Raw genomic sequence first — 24,105 nt, forward strand, 5'->3', positions numbered from 1 at the left:
CCCCTGTGCACCTAAACATCTTAAATCTTCTGGAATGTACTAACTTTTCAAGTTAATGGTAGAATTTCCAACTGTATGACAGCACTGAATTATGGCAGGTACCATGTATAAGAGATAGTCACAAAGGTGAATCAGAGTTGATGGTGGCTGGACTGGTGTTTCCAGTTTGGGATGTTCCTGAGATTCTTATTAGCTTTATAACTAGCACCTGCTTCTTTCATCTTTACTGCTATTCCAAGCCCCCAACTTCTGTGACTAGCTTGCTACTTGGCTTTTAGGGGGGAAAATTAATATTCTTGTCCTAGGGATAATTTTTCCATTACTTTCTCATTATTCCTAATCAGGGTATTAAAAATTGCTTGTTTCTGTTAAGCATGAAAACAGAAAGTTGAATTTTTTGTCTCTTTTGTATTTGAATCTGGCAATATTAGCTGCTCTCAATAGAAAAAAAATATGATCACACTTCCAAAACCAACATCTTTCCTTCCTGCATCCTGGGAGCATCCTTCTTTGGATCCCCTGTAGGAGAAGGGAGAAAAACAGATTTCATCCGGAGACTCTTCCCACTTTTAGAGAAGGAGTGTATTTGTGGATTTCCAAGGAGAGTATTAGGAAGGATAGCCTGAAAGATCTGTGGGAGCTTCCTGAGTGGTGCTTGTTCCCTGAGGTGACGAGTCCCCATTTTTGCCCTAAAGAACACTGTGATTGTGTGTACAGGGGATAGAAAAGACACAAAAGTTCAAGGCCCAACTCAAAAGTCAAGCCTGACCTTCCCTGACTACTTTAGCCCATAGTAATCTTTCCTTTCTTTAAATTCCACCCACCCTTGGGGCAGCTAGCTGTCGAGGTGGATAAGTTCCTACTTTGGAGTCAGGAGGACCTGATTTCAAATCTGGCCTCCGACACCTGATACTTACTAGCTGTGAGACCGTGGGCAAATCACTTACCCCCGATTGCCTTGCCAAAAAGGCCAAAAAAAAAATTCCACCCACCTTCTGTGCCATTCATTAGGCTTATGGTTCAGATACTGCCCTGTATTATTAAATTTTTTAAAAACTGTAAATACTGTGTCTTTTGACCAGATTATAAATTCCTTGAGGACAAGTAGTGCAGTAGACATTAATGTTTTCTATTATTTTTAAAGTTGTGTGTAGATGACTGCTATGTACATGTAGGTGAACTGAAGTTTTATTATCAATAAAATTAAATTAATCCAGCACACTTAAGAATAGGCTGAGAAATAGAAACCAGATGGGTAGGAATAAAAACAAAAGAGAAAAGTGTCACAAAAACTCAAGAGAGGAGAGAATATCTAAGTGGAGAAGGCAGTCAACAGGTCATTGAAATATTTCTGCACAAAGGTTACTTGCCACGGTCTTGTGTTAGGTTAAGTTTATTAGAATGCCTGAAGGTTTCAAAAGTCTGAAAAATGAGAAAGTTTAGAAGTAAGTTGTTATATAACGTCCTTCCAAATTCACTAGTTACTTATGAATTGGCTAAATTTCAGGAATTGGTTGATAAAAATATATTGCTAGAAAGTTGTTTCCTATTTAGAAGCCATATATTTGGGCCCTATTTCATGTCATTTGGGAGAATGGAAATAGTAGAATTCTTTGCTTAGCTGTTCTTCGAAGTAGGGGGGAGCTCTTCTTCTGCCCCACTCTTCTCCCTCTCAAAAAAAGATTACCTTATGGACTTGTTTCATGGAAAAGCCAAGATTTATTAGAATAACTGAAATCTGAATGCATATGGATATGAAATACATCAGGATATGGAAATTCTAGAATGGAAACTCCTTCCTTCCACCAGTACCTCTCTAGAAGCCTGGCAGAGCTATGACCCTAGGCTCTGGAGGGCTCTGTCGTTGAAGCTTAAGCTGTAGCAGGTTTCGTCATGCTGGAAAGACTTGAGTGTGGTGTTGGCAGCAGATTGAGCTTGCTTTTCAAATGTTAGTCAGCCCAGGTAAGTGCAGGGAGGCTTATCACCAGTAGGCCAGAAAATTTATGACAATTTCTTGAATTCTTTGGCCATGGCAACGAGTGAAATTACAAATAAGTACTTGAAATCATCTTCACCTCTAGCTGAAATTTGGGTATCTGTTTCCTAGTGGTTCTAGGCTTCTCTCCTGAGTCCTAGAAACTTACCTACGTAGTGTAGAGAGTTGGAGTCTGGAAGTTGTGAATTCAAATATAGTCTCTCATAACTTACTAGGTGCATGTCTGTGGGCAAAAAGTCACTTTTCTTTTTCCTAATGTGCAAAATGGGCATTATAATACCTGTAATATTTATCTCACAAGGTTGTTGTGAGGCCACATGAGATAAAGTGCTGTGTACATTCCCAAGTACTATAGAAATGAGTTATTATTCCTAACTAGAGACAGTGTGTAGGACGTTTAGGATAGCAAATTGAAATGAAAGGCACAGTTCTCTGCTGAGACATCTGCAAACTTCATTATGTAGGCTTCTTTTAATGAATTACTCATTTAGTTAGTGCTGTGTGTGCTTGAATAGAAGATTTCTCTGCTTTTCTAGGAGTAGTCCTCATGGAGGACAATCTGATTAGATGGCTGGGAGAGAGTAGAGAGTATAAAACGCAATAGGATACAGTCAGTCTTTCTGGAGGCATGTTGGAGTCCCTCCCTAGTTCCCCTTTGCCCATACTTCCTGAGGACCTATTCACAGCCAAGAGATCATTGGTGCAAAGTGTGGAGAGAAAGGGGATTTCAAAGAGCCCACCGTGTCTCAGACTGTTAACACAATGCTTGGTTATTTAATTTCTTTATGGTTCTACAGGACAAACATACAAATTGAAGGTATTCATAAGAACATATATTTTTCCCACCTCTCCCATTCCACTCATTAAAGTATCATTGTGAATGTTCTGACTTTTAATGAAAATAATGGGGCTAGTAAGTGGAAATACTGTGACAAGCAGAGAATTGAGTGTAACTAAGGAAATCTTTCTCCTTCTATGCCCTCCTCCAACTTTCTTTTTTGTTTGGGCTTAGGTGGGCTTGGCAGTCCAGCAATATACCAGCTATTTATAAAATTCCTTTGTTTACTTAGATCATTCAACTGCAGCACAGATCTGAAGTATGTCAAGAGAAAATTGCTAGCAAGTATTTTTAACTGGGTCTTCTCTCATGAGTCAGGACACCTCAGTTCAACTTGTGCTAATTCCTGAACTGAATGGTGGACTTTTTGAGCTCACGAGTCTTGGGAAAGAGCATTTGAGGAAATAATCAAAAATCCCTAACAAGCAAACCAACCAAAAAAATCTCTGTAGGTGTGTAGGATTTTTTTGTTTCGTTTTGTTTTCTTTTTTAGAGATGACAGCTAGTTATTGGGAGGATGTGGAGTAAGGAGAATGGGTGCTGCTGGATTGGAGGTCAGAGCACCTGGGCTCCAATCCTGGCTTTGCCTCTTAGGACCTATGTGACCTTGGTCGATTCAGTTAATGTCCTTGTCTGTAAAATGAAGGGCTTGGACTAGATGGCCTCTAAGGCCCCGTTTAGCTCTAAATTTATGATCCTTTGAGACATTTGATAATTTCTTTGCAGACTGTCTTTAATGAGTTGTTAACTAAGGCGAAAGATACTGCAGTGGTTTGCCATTTCTTTCTCCAGCTCTTTATACAGATGAGGAAACTGAGGCAAACAAGGTTGAGTGACTCGCCCTGGGTCACAGTAAGTGTCTGAGGCTGGATTTGAGCTCAGGAAGATGAGTTTTTGTGACTGCAGGCCCTGTACTCTATCCATTGTTCCACCTAGCTGCCTATACCAAGAGAGGGGAGGACTTGTTCAGAATCCCACAGGAAGTAAATGGCAGAGCTGGATTTCAAACTTAATTCTTTTGACTCCATAATCTTAACACTATACCTTCTGTCTCTTTTAGAGAGAGACCGTGGGGGGTGTGGGGAGGAAGCGATGAATATTACAATTATTTTACAGTTATTTTGAGGTAAATCCCATCCTTTTATGGGAGGTAATGTTAAGGCAATGCAAAAGGGATGAGACTTGCTTGAGGGTTAAAAGAAATTAAGATGCATGCAGCATCCAAAAAACTACCGGAGCTTATGCCTTATTTTTGTTATCCTTGTTATGTTGTCCTGGGACTCTGGCCACTTAGCAAGTCAGGGAAAGAGTTAGAGTGGATTATTGTCAGTGACATATGGGGGAGGGAAGAACTTTTGGTGAATAAAGTTGGTGAAAAACTTAACCGGTTGGAAGCAACTACTACTCTTTGCAAGAAAAAAAATGGTTCATCTTGTAGAAGCCAAGGGATTGTTTTTAAATGCAGTGATAAAGAAAGGATGATGTTTTCTCTCTCTCTCAAGGAGACTAAGAGATCTGTTTCCTCTCTTCACCTTTCTCACTTATTTTTTGAGTCTCTCTTAAAAGGTAAGAAGCTTTACCTTTATCATATAGTTTCTTGGCATATTGAATAATCCTAAAGTGGATTAGCCTTCACTTTCCCTCTTTTTTCAGTTAGGAAATTGTGGGGAAGTTTTATTTTCTCTTCTCCTGGTAACTAGAATATAAAATCTAACAGGTAACGGGGCTTCCAACAGTCTTATCTTAAGTAAATAGATCTTCTCCAATTTGGTGTTCTAGACTAAGTAGGTGCTTAACAAGTGTTTTAGACTAAATTGGTTCAGATTAGAAAGTGTGTGTGTGTGTGTGTGTGTGTGATAATAAGAATAGATAGCATTGAGATCTGTACGTATTATTTAACATGATCCTCAATAAATGCTTTTCTTTCCTCATAGCTCCAACAGATTCTGATGGCCCCCTGTATCTGCCCTACAAGACTCTGGTATCCACCCTCCGAAGTACAGTTTTCAATGAAGGGGAAGCCCATTGTCTCATCGAAATCTTATCAGAGAAAGCAGGAATTGTTCAAGATACCTGGCATAAGGTAGGGAGAGTTTTGACACGCGACAGAAATTTTAATGGTGATTGTGCGTTTTTGTGCGTATGTCTATATGTGTGTTTCTACTTTTCTCCTCCCCCACATGAATGAAAACAAATAGAAATTGTTATGTAGTCCTTGTACCACACACAGCCTCTGTAGCAAGATGCAGCTGTGCTCATGGTGATGTATTCCCAGATGTGAATGTATAGCATTGATGAACTCATGCTGGAGTTGTTAAGCTGGAAAGAAAATGCTTATAAAACAATCTGGTCTTTTAAAATTGTCCTTACTTTTCTTTTCAGAGAAGAATACTGTCTTATCCCCTTCATCCCAAGCTGGGCTTAATCACAGTGCAAATATATTTTGTCTTCTGCTACATTCTAATCACCATCGAGCTGCCAAAACATCAGTCCTGACCATTAGTAGTTGCACGCCTTTACTTTAAAGTGGTGATGATGATAGCTAACTTATGGCACTTTAAATTTTGCAAATCACTTTATGTGTATTATTTGGTCCTTACAACCCTTTGAGGTAGAGGCTATTATGATTGCTCCCAATTTACAGATGAGGGTACTGAGTTTGAGAGGGATTAAATGACTTGCCCAAGGCCACACAGCTTGTGTTTGAGGCTGGATTTGAAGTCAGGTCTCCCTTACTGTAAATTCTATACTCAGTGTGGTTCAAAGGAAAGAGCACTGAATTTGGAGTTGGAGAGCTTAGGTTCAAATCTTGACTCTGCTGCTTGCTACCAGTGTGACATTGGCTTGTCCTATAAATTTCTGAGACTTATTTTTTTTTATCTGTAAAGTGAGGGAGTTGGACGAAAAGACCTCCAAGGACCCTTCTTTCCCTAAATCTATGATCCTGTAATCTGGTGATGAGATGTACAATCCACGAAGGGCAGAATGTTGCCTATGTGGTCCAGTCAGACATTGTATCGCTTTATTACAGGGGACCATGTTGTCCTTGGGTAGGGATCAAGATGGTCAGCATATCTTGTATGAACAACAGTTGTTGATAAAATGTGTTCTAAAATATATATAATTCCTATGACTCTACGGAGAGGAGAGAAGAACGATCTTGTAAGTAAGATAGACTTATTCCCAGCTGTAGCTTGAAAATAACCAAGAGCAAGGGTAGAATGTAGCAGAATATTTCGTATTTGAAACTCATTGGAATGATCCAGAAGCTCAGATCCTTACATTCTAGTAGACTTGAAGGTAAGAGCTGGGTTTGGTTTGGTTTTGTTTTAACTCTTCTCTTTCTATCCCTAGCATCTAGCAAGTACTTAATAAATCCTTTCTGAATTTAATACTCTTCTGTTTCTGATATGAGTCCCAACAATAGTGACTTCTAGCCCTTTTGGAGTCTTTACTCTCTGTCATGTGACCAGAATCCTTCCAGAGGTGCAGTATAACCCATATTTATCTTTGTAAATTAAAGTGAATGAAAATTAATTTTGCTTGAGGGATTTTTCATCATTTCTGGATGTAATTAGAGGTATTCTGGGATGTGCCAAGTCCTAGGCTGGTACTCAGCGCTTGAGAGATACCCAAACAGTTGCTCCAGAGCTGAGTGTCCTTGCATCTGGCTCATCACTGAAATTTGTCCAATGGCGTTTACTACCCCAAAGTTTCTGATGGTTGTACAAGGGGAAGACTGTGCAGGGGACATCTGGGGAGGAAATGATCATCAGTACCCCCAAGAAACAGTGCTGCCTTCTTTGTCTCCCAAAATAGTGTTCTTCTGCCTGCCATAGAGTCACAGCTGCCGTCTCACCTGGGGCAGTCAGTGAGCTTGAGGAGACGGTTAGCACTCCTGGGGGGTTAGGCTAAATTCCACTGTGTGGATATAGAAATTGGGCCTTTTCTTCTTGCTGAGTGAATTTAAGCAGCACCAATTATGTTGGTCTATAGTCTTGTGCTTTCCAGGGGGTTTGACTGGCTCATGAAGCCTAGGATATGGCGATGTAGGGGTGATGTGGTTAATGTCCAGTCATTGGCCCCCAAATCCTACCAGTCCTTGTAGCTTAATGGCAGATGCTGCTTCTTCTGACGATGGAGGCTGCTACACCCTGAGCATTCCTACACTTAGAGGACTGGCTGAAGTGGAACTACAGGTGGTATACCTTTGCATAGAATTGGTCTTATTTAGTTATGGGGTGTCCTTGGCTACTTCTCTGTTTGCTAATGTGATGAACTTGATGGGTGCATATCAAGGAAGCCTGGTACAGTGTAAAGGTCCCTGGCTCTGGGTTTAAATCTCCCCTCTGATACTGTCCTCTCTGACCGAGGACAGTCACCAGTGAACCAACAAGCATTTATTAAGCCCTACTATGTGTGAGGCTGTCACTGTAAAAAGAAAAAATACAGTGAAACAGCCCCTGTTTTCAAGGATTTTATGGCCTATAAGAGAAAACGAACATAAAACGCACATAAAATTTTGATACTTTAAATTTTTTACATTTAATAGTTAATTACAGTAGCTAACATTTATCTAGTGCTTTAAGGCCTGAAAGCACTTTACACATATTATCTCATTTGTTCTTTTCAGTAACCTGTGAGTTAAGTGCTATTATCTCCATTTTATAGATGAGAAAACAGAGGCTGAGAGAGGTCTAGTGACTTGCCCACCATTACACAGCTAATAAATGCTTGAGGTAGGATTCAAATGAAAGTTTTCCTGTTTTCCGGTCTAGCTCTCTCTATATTGATACATACAAAGTAGGTACAAGGTAATCTCGTAGGAGAAGGGACTAGTGGCTTGTTCTAGACAGGGACCAGGAAGGCCTCAAGCAGAAGGTGGTGTTGGAACTGAGTCTTGAAGGAAACCTGGGGTTTTTGGAGATAGGGGAGGAGGGAATGTATTCTAGCCATGGGTGACCATTAGGAGACAATGTTGTGTCTAAGGAGCAGCAAAAATCCCAGTGTGGTGGGACCATAGAGTACATGGAGGGGAGTAAGGGATAATGAAGCTGGAAAGGGAAGTGAGTCATTAACTGCTCTGGCCTTAGCTTCCTTATCCTGTAAAATGAGGGGGTTCGGTTAGAATGCTGTCTCTTCCTGTTCTAGATCTATGATCCTGAACTGTTAGGCATTTTTCCCTTTCCTTGAAAGTATTACCATTAATAAATTGATACCTTATTAGGCATTTCCTCCACTCCCTTTCCCATTATTATAATTAACATCTGATAGCTTCCAGCTCTCTAAAAGGGGAAAGAAGGCAGTGGAAGAACCCTTCCTCTTCATTATCAAATGAGATAATATTTGCACAGTTCCCAGCACACAGTAGGTGCTTAATAAATGCTTATTCCCTTCCCCTTCCTCTCTCTTTCCTCCTTATGCTGGTTCTAAGCAATAGAGATGATCTCAGACATCAAGGGGCCAGCCTGTGTCTCTGTGTCATTGCCACAGAGCAGGACTGGAGATGAATCTCCAGGGACAAGAGCCCCTTCCAAACTATTTCCAGTGGCCGAGCTTCTAGTGTGGATAGGTGGTGCCTCACCTCCCTGGAGGCGGAGCTGAGGAGACATGTGACTGGGCATGTGATGTAATTTGACCAGAAGTTGTAGGTGGAGCTTATGGAATTTTTGCTTTGGACCTAGCTGCATGTCCATCTCTTGCTGTCCAGCAGTGGAGGGAGCAGGAATCTGGCTGCTCTGCTTTTGCTTTCTTTCCCTTTCTTTTTGGTGGCTCTGGGAAAATCCTGGGTCTCCATCCCTCTTAGCCTTGCCTGCTGCCCTAGGTCTGCTCTGACAGAGCTGAGCCGAATAGCAGCAGCCTGGCTCTGCAGCCTTTCTCCTCTCTTCCCCCCTTCTTTCTCTTCCTTTCCCTCTCTGCTAGGAAAGTCCACAGGGATGCAGTCCAGATTTGCCCAACTGAGACTAGGAGAGGTAATCCAGTGTCATCCTCTTTTTAGGAAAAATTGTTTGCTTTTAATGTTTAGAATTTATTGTTGAGTATCCTATTTTTCTTTTATAAAAGTTATTAATAATAGGCATTTATATAGTACATTAAGGTCTGCAAAGTGCTTTACATATTTTAATGCATTTGAGCCTCACAGCAACTCTGTGAGGCAGGTAATATTGTTATCCCCATTTTACAGTAGTTGATTTGTATGTTATTGAGAAAACGATTCCTCTGTTGATCCATGTGCTTGGTAGTTCAACTTAGACTAGCTTGTTATGTTCCTTATTGAGCTAAGAATTCCCCTTGTAATTTATAGTCTGAGAGTTCCCATGAAGTATTTCTTTCCAGATCAAAACTGAGTGGTTATTTTGGGGGGTGGGAAGAATGGTGGTGTGTATGGTATCTTTACAGACTCATTAAGACCAAGGCCAAGAGCTCCCAGGAGCCCCAGCTGCCACCCCCTCCGTAGACCTAGGGATGAGCAGTCTCCATTCCTTGTGGTAGGTAGGAGAGACTCATCTTCTGCCCCAGCCTTCAGTCTTCTTAACAGTTTAGTTCAGTTCAATTCAGAAGCCGTTTATTAAACATTTACTATATGCCAGGCTCCATGTGCTTGATACTTGAGGAGACAGAGACAAAAAAATGAAACTCTCCTTTCAGGGAGCTTACATTCTCTTGGATAGAGTGGAATGAGTTAAGGAACAACCTGTACCCTAAGTGACTGTAAAATATATATTTTAAAAGTATAAAATAATTTGACTGTTGGGAAGAGAATTAACATGGTGGGGAAGGGCAGGACTGATCAGGGAAGACCTCTGTTGACCTGAGCTTTGAAGGGAACTAGGACTTCCGAGAGGCAGAGGTGAGGAGGGTTGAGAGATGGTTTGTGCTAAGGCACGGAGACAGCAGAGCAACAGAAAGGAGGCCGCTGACTGGAAGAGCACGTGTGAAAGGAAGTCAGGAACTCAGCTGGGAGAGAGAGGGCAGAGTCACATTGTGAAAGCCTTTAAATGCTAAACAGAATAGTTTGGATTTTATCCTGACTTCAGTAGGGAGCCACTGAAGCTTCTTGCACAGAGGAGTGACATGATCACACTTGTGCTTTTGGAATATCTATTGGGTACCTGGAGGATACATTAAAGGCAGAGGCTTGATTTAGGAAAGCATTGATGAGGGGATGAATAGGGTGTGTGTGTGTGTAGTAAAGGAGTTGTGTGGAAGATGTGGACACAATATAGCAGCTGGTGGAATGAGTCGGAGTGGGGTGCAGTGTAGCCATGACCACCTCTTACAAAGCAACTTAGGACACAACAATTTCTTTTTCTTGTGTGAATCTGAGCCTGGCCAAATATTTCATATGATTTCCTCTTCTTGTCATGTGAACATCTTACATGAAAGTTGTGTGGTTTGTTTTTCTGTTTGAGACATCATGGTTTGGTGAGAAGAGCAATAACCTCAGAGCAAGGAGGTTTGCACCCTGATGCTCACAGTTCTAGCTGTGTGACTGTGAGCCTATCACTTGACCTTTCTGATCCACAGTTTCCTTATCTAGAAAATGGAGAAGATAGTAACACTTATATCACCTTCTATACAAGTGAAAGCAGCTTGGGAAGATGTTCGTTCCTCCACTCCCACCCCTCACTGTACTGAAACTGTTTTCAAATGCCGCCAGTAACCTAGTCACTAATCCAATGTCCTTTTTTTTGGAATTCTCATCCTTGACCTTTTCTTAGTAGCGTTAACTACTTGGTTTTTCTAGCTCTCACCTCCTTTGGGATCCGAGATTCTTGGTTCTTCTCTCTCTCTCCTCCATTAGACTCTTCCTTGCCCTTTAAGAGGGTGTTCTCATAAGGTCTGTCCTTGGCCCTCCTCTCTTCCTTTCTATAGTAGTTTCTCTGTTGACAACCTCATTTAGTCCCAGAGTTCCTCATGGCTATTCACTCCTTATTTACATGCCAACAGTACTATGCTGGCCCCCTTCATCTGCAGCCTCACTCTGGAGCGTCCATCATCCCCTGAGGCCTTCTCACCCTGGAACACCCCCCTGCTATGTCAGCCAACCGTCATTTCCTTGCTGACTGTAGTTCTGTCTTTCCAGACTTCAACAACATGCTCCTGTGTCAGATACTTACCCCACCTTTCTCTTCCCTCTCCTTTCTTCCTCCCCAACACGTTCCAACTCTCTTTTGTATATGGTCTTTCCATATTAGATTGTAAGTTTCTTGAGGGCAGGGACTGTATTTTTCCTTGTATTTGTATCCCCAATGCTTAACACAGTGCCCGGCAAGTAATAAGTGATTACTAAATGTATCTGAGCAGATGACTTTCATGTCCCTAATAAATACTTCTCTTCTGCTCTCTAGACCCCCATTGACCAATGTCTGTAGAACATTCAGTTCAGTTCAAATAGGCATTTATTTATCACTTAGTATGTGCCAAATGTTGGACTATTGGCTGAGGAAACAGACACCGGAGACAGTCCCTACCCTCAGGGAATTTACATGCTACTGAGGGGAACAACTAGCACACACACCTAAGTAAATGCAAAGTGAACGTGTGTGTGTGTGTGTGTGTGTGTGTGTGTGTGTGTGAAGCACTAACACCTTGGGTGGCGAAGAGATGGAGTGTCATGTATAGTGAATGGCAAGTGGGCTGGTTTGGCCAGGGTTGGAGTACAGCAGGAGCGAGGAAGGTAATGTGAAATCAGGCTAGAAAGATAGGTTGAGACCAGGTCATCTAGAGGCAGTAGGGATTCATTGAAATGTCTTGTGGATGGCAGTAACACGGTCAGCACTGTGCATTAGTGCTGTTGGTTTGGCAGCTCTTTGGAGATGGATCGGAGAGGGGAGAGGCGAGATGGTCAGGGAGGGCAGTTCAGGAGCTGCTGTGATACAGGGAAGTAGTGATAAAGGCCTGAAGTAAGGTGATAGTTCTGAGAGGGGAGAAAAGGAGATTGCTGTAAGCCATCTGGTGGCGGTTGAATGCACAGTAAAAGATTAAATGTGAATATGTCACTAGCATGTCAGACTCAGTGTCTTGGACCAAAGTTTCCTCTTATAAACCTACTCCTTCTGAATTCCTCGCTCATGTCACCACCGTTCTCACCTGGCTTTCCTTGTTTAACCTTTGGCATTCATTCGCCTCTCCTACCCAGGTATGTTTATTCCACCTCTTGCCCACATGTCTCCTGTGCTGTGTTTCAGCTGCTACCACCCTAATCCAGATCTTTGTTCCTAATCTCCTGAGCTGTTACAGTAATCTTAGAGGTCGTTCTGCTTCTGCTCTTTGCACCCTCCAGTCCATCCTTCACGCCACTGTCATTCATGGAACGTATTACTTACAGTTTATCACTTGATTATAAACAATAATAAAGAGAAGGCTGTCCAAGATTTTTAGAAATAATTAATACATTTCTGCTAGTATAGTTAACTCTAACATTCTTGGTTCTTAATGAGACGAGGAGTTGTTTGCTTGAAAAGTATTGTTTTCATACATGGCCTTCAGGCAGAGAACTGAACCAAATGACCTCCTGTAATGCCCTCCCCTCCATAATTGTGAGCTGAGTTAATGTAGTGGAGAGATAGGGAGTCAGGAGAGAGGTGATTCCACCTCTGATGACTTCAAGTTGTGTGACCACAAGCTTCTGTTTTGCCTTCTGTAAAATGGGGATAATAAACCTATAGCATCTCCTCTCAGGGTTGTTGAGAAGAAGAAATGAGATAGTGTCTGGCAACTTGATTTTTAAATAAACCCTAAAGCCTACAAACCTATGAGTTGTTAGTGTTGCCCTTTGAAACCTGAAGGATGTAAACTGTTCTCTTTGGCAGTCTTGGTCCTTGTAGGACTACAGTGCCTCCTACTGCTGTGTCCTGGAAACTATAGTAGAATGTGTAGCCACCAGGCATTTCTTAGATACTAATTTGAATCTGTTGGTGCTTTGATAGGCTACTCAAAAAGGCGATCCTGTGGCAATTTTAAAGCGACAACTGGAAGAGAAGGAAAAGCTGCTGGCCACTGAACAACAGGATGCTGCTGCTGCCAAAAACAGACTAAGGGAACTTAATAAGGTAAATTCCATGGAGTGTGTCTATAAACATATCCCTCCTTCTATCCTGTTTAGTGAGAAGAGCCATAATGTCACTCATTGAATCAGGAAACTGCCAGGCAGCCCATGTACTCCATTGGTGACAGTAGGAAGAGACCTAGATGAAAGTCCCTACATGTCCATTGAGGTGTCTCCTCTCTGGCAGCTTGATAGGAGAGCCTGGACAAGAATTCTTGGGTTATAAACTTCATTATTGGAGGTAGTGCCTATATGGAGGAGATCCCAGATCCATTGAAAAATATCTAATCTGTCACCAACACTTCATATCCCTCTCTTGTTTGTTAGGGTTAGGGTTGGCCCAGCAGATTCTTGGACTAGGTTGCTAGCCTTTAATGCCCACCTGTCTGAAGACTTGGAAGAAACCCAGAGTTGGATGAGGTCTTTGATTTTCTTCTATTTCTTCTTAGGCAGATGAGACTTATGCTAACTGTTCTTGGTACCTAGTTTGGGAGCTGGGCTCTGCAGTGTCACTGATTATATATATCTGGCTTAAACCAGATGGACGCTTTGTTAGGCTTCTTGGTTGACATTTTTGTGAAATGGTAAACACTTGATGGAGTAGATTATCTTAATTTCAGTTATCCATGAGTTCTTCTTTTCCTTCCTTCCCCTCTCCCCACTTTTTGTTCCTTTTAATGCTTGCTTGTGAGGATATTGTAGTGAATAGACTACTGGCCTTGAAGCCAGGAAAATAACTTGACCTCTCAATGCTCTAGACAGCTCTTCCTAAGACTGTAAGTTATAGAAATGATGCCAACTTGCATTGGTAGTGAGAGTTTCCTCACTCAGGAGTTACATGTATTAGTGAACTGAGAAGTCTAGTCATCATCTCCCATCCTGCTAGCTAGCACCTGTTTACCAGGAGGATCAGTCAGGAAATTTGAGAGGGTGAGACTAGTCTAGTCTTATACCTTGTGAATTATAGTTAAAATAAATTCAGAAGTGACTTCTACATCTCTCCCCTCCCCAGCCAATTTTCTTATCATTGATAAGGCATAGTACAGTGTTTCACATGTAGTAGGCTAGTATTTGTTGATTGAATACTCTTCAATCAGGATATGTCCTTGTAGGCATGTTCATCTGGGCATTATCTCAGGTCTGTCTGTTTAGGTGAGCACAGAGATGTTAGTGTCGTATATCCGAGCTGATACAGACACTGAAAGGTCCAAGATGGTCTCTCCTTAGAGTGATGTTTTCTCCTTATCTCTCTTTCCTGTGTAAAGGAATATAAAATAAGTCAGGCTTTTATCAGTTCCGTTATCATTTCATATGACCACTATAGGGGAAATTGAGCAGAGAGGGGTGGAAGTCAAAGGACTCTTGGGAAGGTTTCATCTTCGTCAGTGTTAAAGGTCAGGCCTTCAGGGACTTTTTCTAAGTCTCATTAACTTTTGTACGTGTGTATCTCTGGGCAACCATCTGAAGATGATACACCCATGAAAAGTGTGGATCAACCTTTTGCTTTCTTTCCCCCTTGATTTGTGGGGAGAAGGTCCACATTGTTGAAGGATACATTTGCTCTCTTAAAAAAATTGTTCAAAATTACAAACATTACAGCAATCTAAACAAATGCCAATCATCTATCAAATGAACAAAAGAATAAAATTGCAAATAAAACTTTGAATGGAAACCTATTATCATTATTACTTAAAAATTTACAAAAAACTTTACATAAAGCGATTTATTTGCCTTGTCCCTTTCACATTGGTGTCTTGTGTATAGTCATAAAGTTTTGTTGCTATAGTTCTTTTTTTTTTGACCTAATTGATGCATTTCTTACAAAATTAGCTTTTATCACTCTACATCACTTTGTCTTTGCCTATTTCTGTTATTAAGTCTTTGCCTATTTCTTTGTAATTCTCTCCCCTCCCATATTTATCACCCTTTCTGGTGCTATAATATTCCATTGCATTAATATTTTGCGATTTGCCTAGACCTTCTTAGGGGTATATCTTCACATGCCACCTTTTAAAAAATACCACACTTAAAAGATTCACTTGAAAACTTCAGCCTCAGGAATGAGTGAGTAGGTGAGGGCAGGGCTTTGGTTCTACTGTTAGTAGAAGAGAGTGAGAAAATTTTGGTATCTAGAGGAAGGGAGACCTCTAATAGATAAATTGTGTTTATAATTCATTTCAGTTCAATTCAGTTTAGTAAACATTTATTAAGCGCCTACTATGTTCCAGGCACAGGACTAAGCCCTGTGAACCTGGGTTCACGTCCTAGCTGTACCATTTGCTACCTGGGTGATCATAAGCAATTCACTTAATTTTTCTGGGCCTCATTTCTTTAGGTTTAAAATAAGGAGGTTCCAGGATTACTGGCATCAGAGGGGAACTTCAGGAGAAGTTACAGAGATGTGAATTGTTTTAATCCTTGTAGGAGCGTACAGGCTGAGACAAACAACATTGACATGAAATCATGTAGAAAAACATACAGATGTGGAATAAAATGCAAGATAAATATGGATAATGAACAGATAACACGTCGCTTGTACAGAACATTTGTTCGTTCAGCAAATATTTATTCAGCTCTGTGCAAGGCACTGTGGCGAATATAATGAAGGATGTTTATCAGATTTGCAGTCGGCACAACACCAAGAGGAGCAGAATTAGGATCTGAAAAGGTCCTGATGGGCTAGAATGATGGAACCTAACAAGATGAAATTTAGTAGGGATGAATATGCAGTGATACATTTAGGTTCAAAAAGAGTCAACTTCACAAGTATAAAAGTGGAGAGGTACAGCTAGTCAGCAGTTTTCTGAAAAATGATTTGGGATTTTAGTGAATTACAAACTACATGAGTCAGTTGTGTGATGGGAAAATACTTGACTGTAAACTAAAGTTATATTGAGAGTCATAGAATCCAGGGACAAGGAAATGAGATAGCCCTGCTCTGGTCAGATGCTGGTATTCTCAGGCCTCTTTGTCTCCCTCTCCTTCAGCTCAGGCAATGACAGGTGGTAGGAATACCTGTCACCACTGGGGGCATCCTTCCCACTTTGCCTAGGCTGTTTTGACTGCTCCCATAACTTGGATAAGTTGTCCACAACTTCAACTTAATAAAGGCCACAACTTTATTCCTTCTGATGGGATGGAGGACCCCTAGACCTTATTCTTGCCATTGCTTCCTAAGGCCCTTTCTCTATATCTTGAAGTCCCTTGGCTCAGTTATCTGGCCTACTCACATAAACTAAGGACCCCTATACCTTGCCATCTGCCCTGAAGCTGAACCCCCTTAGGGTCTTCCTGTCTCCTCATCTGCCCTGTAGTTGACCTTTCTTTTGCTTGTTATCTCCACCAATTAGGTTATGAGCCACTTAAAAGTGGAGTCCATCATAGCCCTTTCTATTTGTACCTCCCAGTGCATAGTGTTGACATGTAGTAAGCACTTATTAATGCTTTTTCATGCTTTTTTTTTTCCGTTGTTGGAGAGGATGGACTGCAGCCAGGGTGATGAAAGGATCTTTCTAACTAAGGGTGTGAAGGAATCGGTGATATTTAGCCTAGAGAAGAGAAGATTTTGGTGGGGAATGGGGGACACATGTGGACATATGAAGAGTTGTCATCTGGAAGAGTTATTAGACTTGTTCTGTTGCAATCCTGATCTAGGAGTAAAAGGTACTTCTTAACATTAAGTATCCCAAAGAGGTACTGGCTGCAGGAGATGGCAGGCACACCCTTGCTGCGTGTCTGTAGGGAAGCGGCTGCTTGGATCAGTTCTTGGGCATATCGTAAAGAGGATTCCTGTTCAGTTGTAGGTTGGACTAGATGGTTTGGCTCTAACGTCCTATGATTCTCTGACCTCTAATATTCTTTCCAGCTTTAAATCTGTGATCATATGAAAACTCCATAAACATTTTTTAAAAGCCCTAGAATACTTGCAGTTCTTCCTGTATGTTACAGTAACATTGCGTCTGCTGGTGGTGATCAATAGTGGCCTAAAGAAATGTGGAACTACCAGCAATTGTTAAAGTTGCAATAAAAAGAATGTACCATTTCTCCTCTATTTCCCTTGCCCCCCCCACTTGAAATGATCCACAGCTGTATATTTGAAACTGCTAATTACCCATGTGCGTGTGTTGTATGTTGTTGTTTTTTTTTTTAGTGCAATTTCCTCTGTAGATCTCCTTTGAACAAATTGTGGATGTTAATTTATTTGTCTCATTTTGTATGTATGTGTAGTGTGTGTGTAAGTATGTGTGGTTTATAATCTGACAAAGTCATGAGACTCAGTCTGGCTGTAATTTAATTCTCTCCCCTTATTTTTATTTATTTTTGTGCTGTGCTTATTAAATAAAATGCACTGACTATCCCCCCCCCCCAAAAAAAAAAGAAATGAGGAACTAGTCCCTCAATGATTTAGTAGGGTCATATGAGTTTGCATCGAGGATTGGTTTTTTTGTTTGGTTGGTTTTGTATATGTGTGTGGGTTTGGGTTTTTTTGGTTTTTGTTTGGTTGGTTGGTTTTTAGGTTTAAAAAGATAGTATTCCTGAGAGGAGCCATAGTCTATATCTTGGCCAAGAATCCAGTTAGGACTTTTTCACATGTTGCTCTTGGTTGCCCACTGCCTCCTTTGAAAAACAAAAATGTTTTATCCAGTCGCTGTGCTGCTAGGGTTTATGTAAAATAATTAAATGACAGTCACACACCCCAGGTAGAGTGCTCGGCTATGAGGTTATAGTTTCTTTTTTTCTTAGAATTGTTTGGGAGGGGAAATAATTCAGGTTACATTAAGTACTTAAGTTTTGTCTTATGATATTTCTTCCCATAATATAGTCAAGTTTAAGAAGGCAGTTGGATTTAGAGAACAAAAACTTGAGTTCAGATTCTGGCTCTGCCACTTTTGCCTGTGTGATCTTATACTAGTTATTTAACCTTTGGTGGCCTTTGTTTCATTGTCTGCAAAATGGGGTGGTTAGGCTATACCAGATGAACTTGGAGGTACATTTTAGCTCTAAGTCTGTGATCTTAAGACCTATTTCTGTAATTTCTGCTTCTCAGAACAAAAAGGGCTCTCTCCCAGTCAGGTTTTGGTAACTGGTTTATTGAGAACTGTCTTAAGGAGGACTTCACCATTGCTAGGGACTTCTCTTTCTTGCGGATTTTAGGGAGGATGTCCTCATGAGACGCTCTGGTGTCTTGGTCTAGCATAGGCCTCCCTGCTCTATGCTGTGTTTGATATTAATAGTCAGAGAGGATCATTTAACAAAGCTCTCCCTCTCTTTGGTTGCCTCTGTGGAGGAATTTTTTTTAACATATACATGGGAGACCTTGGTGGAAGAGAGCCTGAAAAACATGACTCTACTGAGTCAGTTTCATTCTGTGAAGTCAGCAGACAACAAACCTAGGGATCTTCTGTCATCGTCTCCTTTCTGTTTTTTGTGCAGCAGGGAAGATAATGGACTGCTGCAGAGAGTTGTCTGCCAAAGCCTGTCTTTGTTCCCTGTTCCCTTCTTTACTTCTGGAAAAAGTAAAAATCAGATAAATTTAAACCAAAGCTTTGGGTTAAAAAAGATTCTTCTTATACCAAGCTTACATTGGAAATCAGCAGGCTCAGACTCTTGGTTCCTGAAAGCTCATTTTTTAATCTCCCGACAAGGGAGGAAGAGAGAGACAGATGCAGATACAGAGAGAAAGACAGAGAGAGAGACAGACAGACAGATGCTACTCCTAATGTCAGGGAAATTAGAGCCTGGCAACTTCTTTTCCCCAGGCATGAGAACGGAGAGTCATATCCCCTCAAACACTAGGGAACACTAAGAACATCCACTTTGAAATTTTGGAGAGCCTGAGCCTCCTGAGTCAGGCGTTGGATGGGTAGCTGTGCAAAGTGGTTGGTTTTTTGGGTGTTTTTGCAAGGATCCCTGCTGTCTCTCATATAGCTCCCTTCTCTCATCTCTTCCTTCTGAAGCCAGAACTGACCTTCTGAATGCAGAAACTGTCTTCTCTTGCTGGCCCCTCTGCCCTTTCTGAATCTCTAGATCAGAGACCTTTTGGTGATAAGCATGGGTGCAGTCACTCTCTGACTTAATGTGAACACAAAAGGTCTCAAGTTGCAGATCTAAGACCAGACCAGCCTGATTCTGGCTTCACCTGGCTGCAGATTCACTGGGTCCTGGCTAGTGGATACTGATCCTGTCCTTTGGACTGTTGCCTGAAAGGTTCTCCCAGACACACCCCAGAACCAGAGCAGAGTTTCTGTTTTCAGTTCTGATAAATGGCATTCTGCACCCAGCTCTCTCTTCAGGTGAGAAATCAAAGAAAACTATGCTTGGGGCAGAAGACACTATCAGCAATGAACTTGGGGTTATAAAACTTTAAGAAAAGAGCATTAGCTCTTTGCAGCCAAATCACATTGGCGGAGGATTCAGCAGTCGCTAAACATCTGATAGCCCTTAAGAAAAAGAATTTAAAGAGGGTTAAGTAAATGAATTCAAATAAAGCTGCATTTTCTTAGATCTGGAAAACCTTAAAATAGAAAATATTGGCTGGCTACTGATGGCTTTGGGATGGATGCGCCATTAAATCTCAGGTAGAGTTATGATTCGGTCAATCCACAAGAATTTACTTACATACTATGTGACATGTCCTGGGCTGGGGAATACAAGTACCAAGAATTCAATAATCCCTTCTTGCAAAGAGCTTTCATTATAATGGGAAAGACAGCATGGACATATAAAAATGTCAACAGTATAAGTGTAGAGTTAATGCATACAAATAGTGGCAAAGTATATACTGCTGACCATGTCCCACTGGATGCTTGGGTATACGTGCTCTAGAGAAGAGTAACTGGTAAGATTCATAACACCTGCCACAGACATGTGGGCTGCTGAGATGTCTGGTAGTCCTTTGTGGCTTGTTAGGGGGTTTTCCTGTAGCACTCTTGTGTCAGCTGCGGGGCATGAGAAATTAGAGAAGAGCATGGCATAGCATAAATGTGTGTTCTGGTGGGAAGGGTGTAGATGCGGAGGGTTTATGAAACTCAGATTACAGAGATAAGGGTTCTTGGTGGCAAGACTAAGGGCTGCTGCTTTGGAATGGTATTTCCTCTCAAAGAATTAAGGGAAATACATTACTGGTACATGGTGTAAAAGAGACCAATGTGAGGCATTCTATATTGAAACACTCTTGTACCCCAGAGTATGTGCAGCTGCATGGGGCCCAGGAACATGAAGTCAAGATGGGGATTCCAGTGTCCTGGAATCTTCAGTTCTTGAGGTTATCATTTTTCCATTTCCTGTTCAGGAAGAAGGGAAGCCCCGTCAGAGGAGAAGTTTGCTTCCTGTTCCTCAGGCATCAAGAATTGTTGTTTCTTTTTTTTTTTTAAATGTCATTACTCTTCTTGCTTAGTCTATCTAATTTAGCCTATCTGGATTTTCTTTTCTTTTTTTAATTTTTAGGCAGTTGGGGTTAAGTGACTTGCCCAGGGTCACACAGCTAGTAAGTATCAAGTGTTTGGTCTGAGGCTGGATTTGAATTTAGGTCCTCCTGACTTGAGGGCCAGTGCTCTATCCACTGCGCCACCTAGCTGCCCCCAAACTGGGTAGATTTTAAGGGAAATGTGGGTAACCCCTATTCCTCTAAGGTAGAAGGGCTTACTTTGTGCTTTTGAATCTTGATTCTCTCTATTCTGATTTTTTGGTGGTGGTGGGGCAGTGTTTGTTTCCCATGCTGTACCAAGCTGTGAATGTTATTTCCTCCCTCACTTACCTCTGTAAAAATTTGAGAAGGTAGACTTGACTTAGCAGATTCCTGGCCAGCTTCAGAAAATCTTTTAACCTTCCTTGGATATAGGTGTTAAGAGGTCAATGAGTGGGGAAGGACATCAATGAGAATACCCATAGGGTGGCTAGGTCCTCTTTAGTTCTCATAACTTGTGGCTGGCCCATTCTGCCCTTTTAGTTGCCCCATGGAGAACAACAGTGGCATCCAGTGGCCACTTTGGTCAGCCAAGACCTTGCTTCTTTCTGGGTCTCCCCATCCAGATGATCCTTCTCTCTTCTGCTCTAGGGGAAAGCCTTTAGTCCTTTGGTTTTCTCTAATCTGAAAACGAAGTGAATTGTGCCCCTGAGTGGAAAAGGATTGTGTAAGATTTCTTGGCTTTGGTTTGGGGGCATCTATAAAGAGATGAGAAAAGTCAGAGAGTAAAGGGAAGTGGGAGTTTGAGTAAGGAGTTCATGACCCTAGAGTCAGCCCAGGAGAGCAAATATGGGACCTAGCACTCCTGCTGCTCTTCTAATTCCTGGTTCTTAGTCTTGGTGTGGGTGAGAATAGAGGACCTGTCTGTTCTCTCTACCCCTATTAAAGCCCATTGTATTCCACTTAATAAATAGTGACAATTTAAGGGGAAATTTGAGTAGCTCAGGTCCTGGAATTTTTGCAATTTTAAATATCCTACTATTTATCTAAATCTATTATATATGTCAAGATCAGAATGATTTGATGCAGTTTACATGGACACACCCATCCTTGTTCTCTTCTTACTTTACAGTTGCCAAGTAATAAATGTAGCTTTCTACATAGGGGTTGATTCTTGTACATGGAAAATTACTCTGCCATTTCTGTTTTCCCCAGAATCCCACATTGGGGTCTTAGAGCAAACATGGTTGCATTGTAGAACTTAACATATGTGAGGTTTCTAAGAAAAGTTTGGGCTGATGTGACCTCCCAGCTTCTCGATGATGCCTCCTTTATGTCATCAGTTTGGAGGTGCTCTCAGGTCCCATCTGATAAGCTGCTTCCAGCTCTAACAAAAATAAAACCAATATTCTTCCTTTCTCCTCCCTCCCACCCCCCAGGAGCTTGCATCCGAGAAGTCAAAGGCGGCAGCTGGGGAAGCCAATGTGAAAAAACAGCTGTTGGCCAGGGAGCAAGAGATTGTGGCTGTACAGGCACGCATGAAAGCTAGTTACCGGGACCACGTGAATGAAGTGCAGCAGCTGCAGGGGAAGGTGAGGCGTTTGTCATCCTGCAGGCTGCATGGCAGAGAGCTTTGGGCTCTGGGGAGTGGGAGTCTGACAATTGGTTTAGACTAGGACCTGAAATCCATTTCTGCTGGGTCAGTTTTTGTTACAGCCCAAATACCAGGGTCACTTCTAAAAGAGGTAGGAGAATGGGGTGTGGGGGAGAATGGGAAGGATTTGGATGGTTACATTCATTTTAGGGGGGAGTGTCATATAAGCCAAGAAGGGAAGCCAGCGAAAGTGGGGCTAAAGGAATATAGGATCTGAAAACTCTTGTGGAAGAAGGTGGGACTGTTACCTTGGGTGTGATCAAAAAGTGTGAAGCACCAGGGAGCTGAGCTCTCGTCTTGGCCCTATATGACCTTGAACCAATCACTGAATCAATCTGATCTAGTTCCCTCCTTTCAGCAGTGAGGACAGTAGTCCCTGTTGTACCTACCCCATGTAGTGTTGTGGAGAGAATCAGCTGAGATAAAATACTTTGGAAAATGGAAAGCATTAAAATCTTTGTGGAGAGGGGATGAGGTTCTGTGGTGTCTATCTCAGGTTCAGGAACTGTTAAAGCTGTTTATTTTAGAAGATGAGCAGAGGGAAGGGCAGAAAATCCTATTTGTTATGTTCCATGGCTTGCCACTGGTTTTTCCACCATCGGCTACAGATGTTTTCTTTCAGCTTGATCTCTTGCAAGGTGATAATGGGTCAGGAGAAGGAAAGGGAAGCTTGTCTTCCTCTTGAGGATAAGAGGTTTTATTGGTTTGTGGTAACTTGTTTTATCTCATAATACAAATTTCAAACAGTGTAGCCACAGAAGAAGTGAAGCAGGGAATGTTTCTGAGGTTCTAGCCTGAATCTTTTCTAATAGCCTGAGAGGCTATAGTGAAAAGGTTTAGAAGTAATGAGGAATGAGAAAGAAATAGATTTTTTAAAAAAAGTCTCATTCAGGGGCTTTCAAGAAGAAAGCTGTATTCTGCAACCCAGATGCCATACTGCAGAAAGCAAGTTTGGGGGCCGTATCTTCCCTCAGGCATTGTTGACTGATGCTCTTCTATCCTCTAAAATTCATTTTCAGATTCGAAGTCTTCAAGAGCAGTTGGAGAATGGACCAAACACACAGCTGGCTCGTTTACAGCAAGAGAACTCAATTCTGAGGGATGCTTTGAATCAAGCAACCAGTCAGACCGAGAGCAAGTAAGCTTTAGTATTCACTCATAAGAAGTAGAAACTTGAATATACTTGCTGAATAGCCCTGTAATCACACTAAACCAGGGGTTCTTAACCCTTTTTTTTATGTATTGGCCCCTTTTGGCAGCTTGGTGAAAGCCTACTGACCCCTTTTCAGAGCAGTATTTTAAAAAAATTCATAATTGCAGGATATGTTAAATTTCAGTTAGAGAATAGTGAAAACAAAGGTGTGATTTTTTTCCCCCATAAGAATTCACAGACTCCCTGAAATCTATGGGCTTTTAGACCTCAAGTTAAGGACCCCTGCACTCTGTAAAAAAATGAATCCCTTCATTGGAGGGCACGAGAGAGAGAGAGAGAGGGAGAGCATTAAGTAGATTTTGTGTACATTAACTTTTTCCTTTGAGAAGCATTGTTCCTGTACTAGTGATCACAGATATGAGGTGTACGTAGGGTCAGTTTTTCTATTTCTTCCCATCAAGTTTGCTCTTAATATGGATCTCTCCCCCTGGCTCCTTATGTAGGTGACAAAGGTGATGGTGTTACAAATGACGGCTGGAGGAGGGAGATCATGTCATTTTCTGTGGCCTGAAACTTAGACCTTGCATTTTGTTAGGTGCCCTCTGTGTTACTGGGTGGTACTGACATCTTATAGAGATTTTCCTCCATGACAAATAAAGAACTTTTCCCATAGTGGTAGACTTTATTAATGTCCCCCTTAATAGAATGAAATTAATCAAAGCAGAAATTAAAAGTTAAACTACTTTTTTCATTTTCACTTAAGTATTTTTAAATTTTATTTTTTTCAGTGAACAAAATCTGTTTCTCTTTTTCCCACTTCCCTCTTCCTTTGTTTATTAGGAGAAAGAAAAGAAAAAACCCTTGTAACCAGTATGCATAGTAAAACAAAACATGTCCAAAAAATATCTCATTCTGAACCCCAAGTGCATCACCTTTCTGTCAGCAAATGAATAGCTTGCTTCATCATCACCCTCAGAATTGGGGTTAGTCATTGTGGATCAGAGTTTT

The 24,105-nt window shown here is 41.4% G+C and overlaps 1 protein-coding gene across 1 annotated transcript in view; it reads left to right on the top strand.

Moving 5' to 3' along the window:
• The window catches only part of RRBP1 (ribosome binding protein 1), a 93,754-nt gene that overhangs the window by 35,207 nt on the left and 34,442 nt on the right, over positions 1-24,105 (top strand). The window contains exons 4-7 of the mRNA XM_020986443.2: positions 4,769-4,917; positions 12,767-12,889; positions 21,730-21,882; positions 22,964-23,082. Coding sequence (XP_020842102.1) covers positions 4,769-4,917; positions 12,767-12,889; positions 21,730-21,882; positions 22,964-23,082 — 544 coding nt within the window. The remainder of the gene's footprint in view (positions 1-4,768; positions 4,918-12,766; positions 12,890-21,729; positions 21,883-22,963; positions 23,083-24,105) is intronic.

Source organism: Phascolarctos cinereus, unplaced genomic scaffold, assembly GCF_003287225.1.
Source record: "Phascolarctos cinereus isolate Bilbo 61053 unplaced genomic scaffold, phaCin_HiC Scaffold_2;HRSCAF=192, whole genome shotgun sequence".
Classification (NCBI taxonomy): Eukaryota; Metazoa; Chordata; class Mammalia; order Diprotodontia; family Phascolarctidae; genus Phascolarctos; species Phascolarctos cinereus.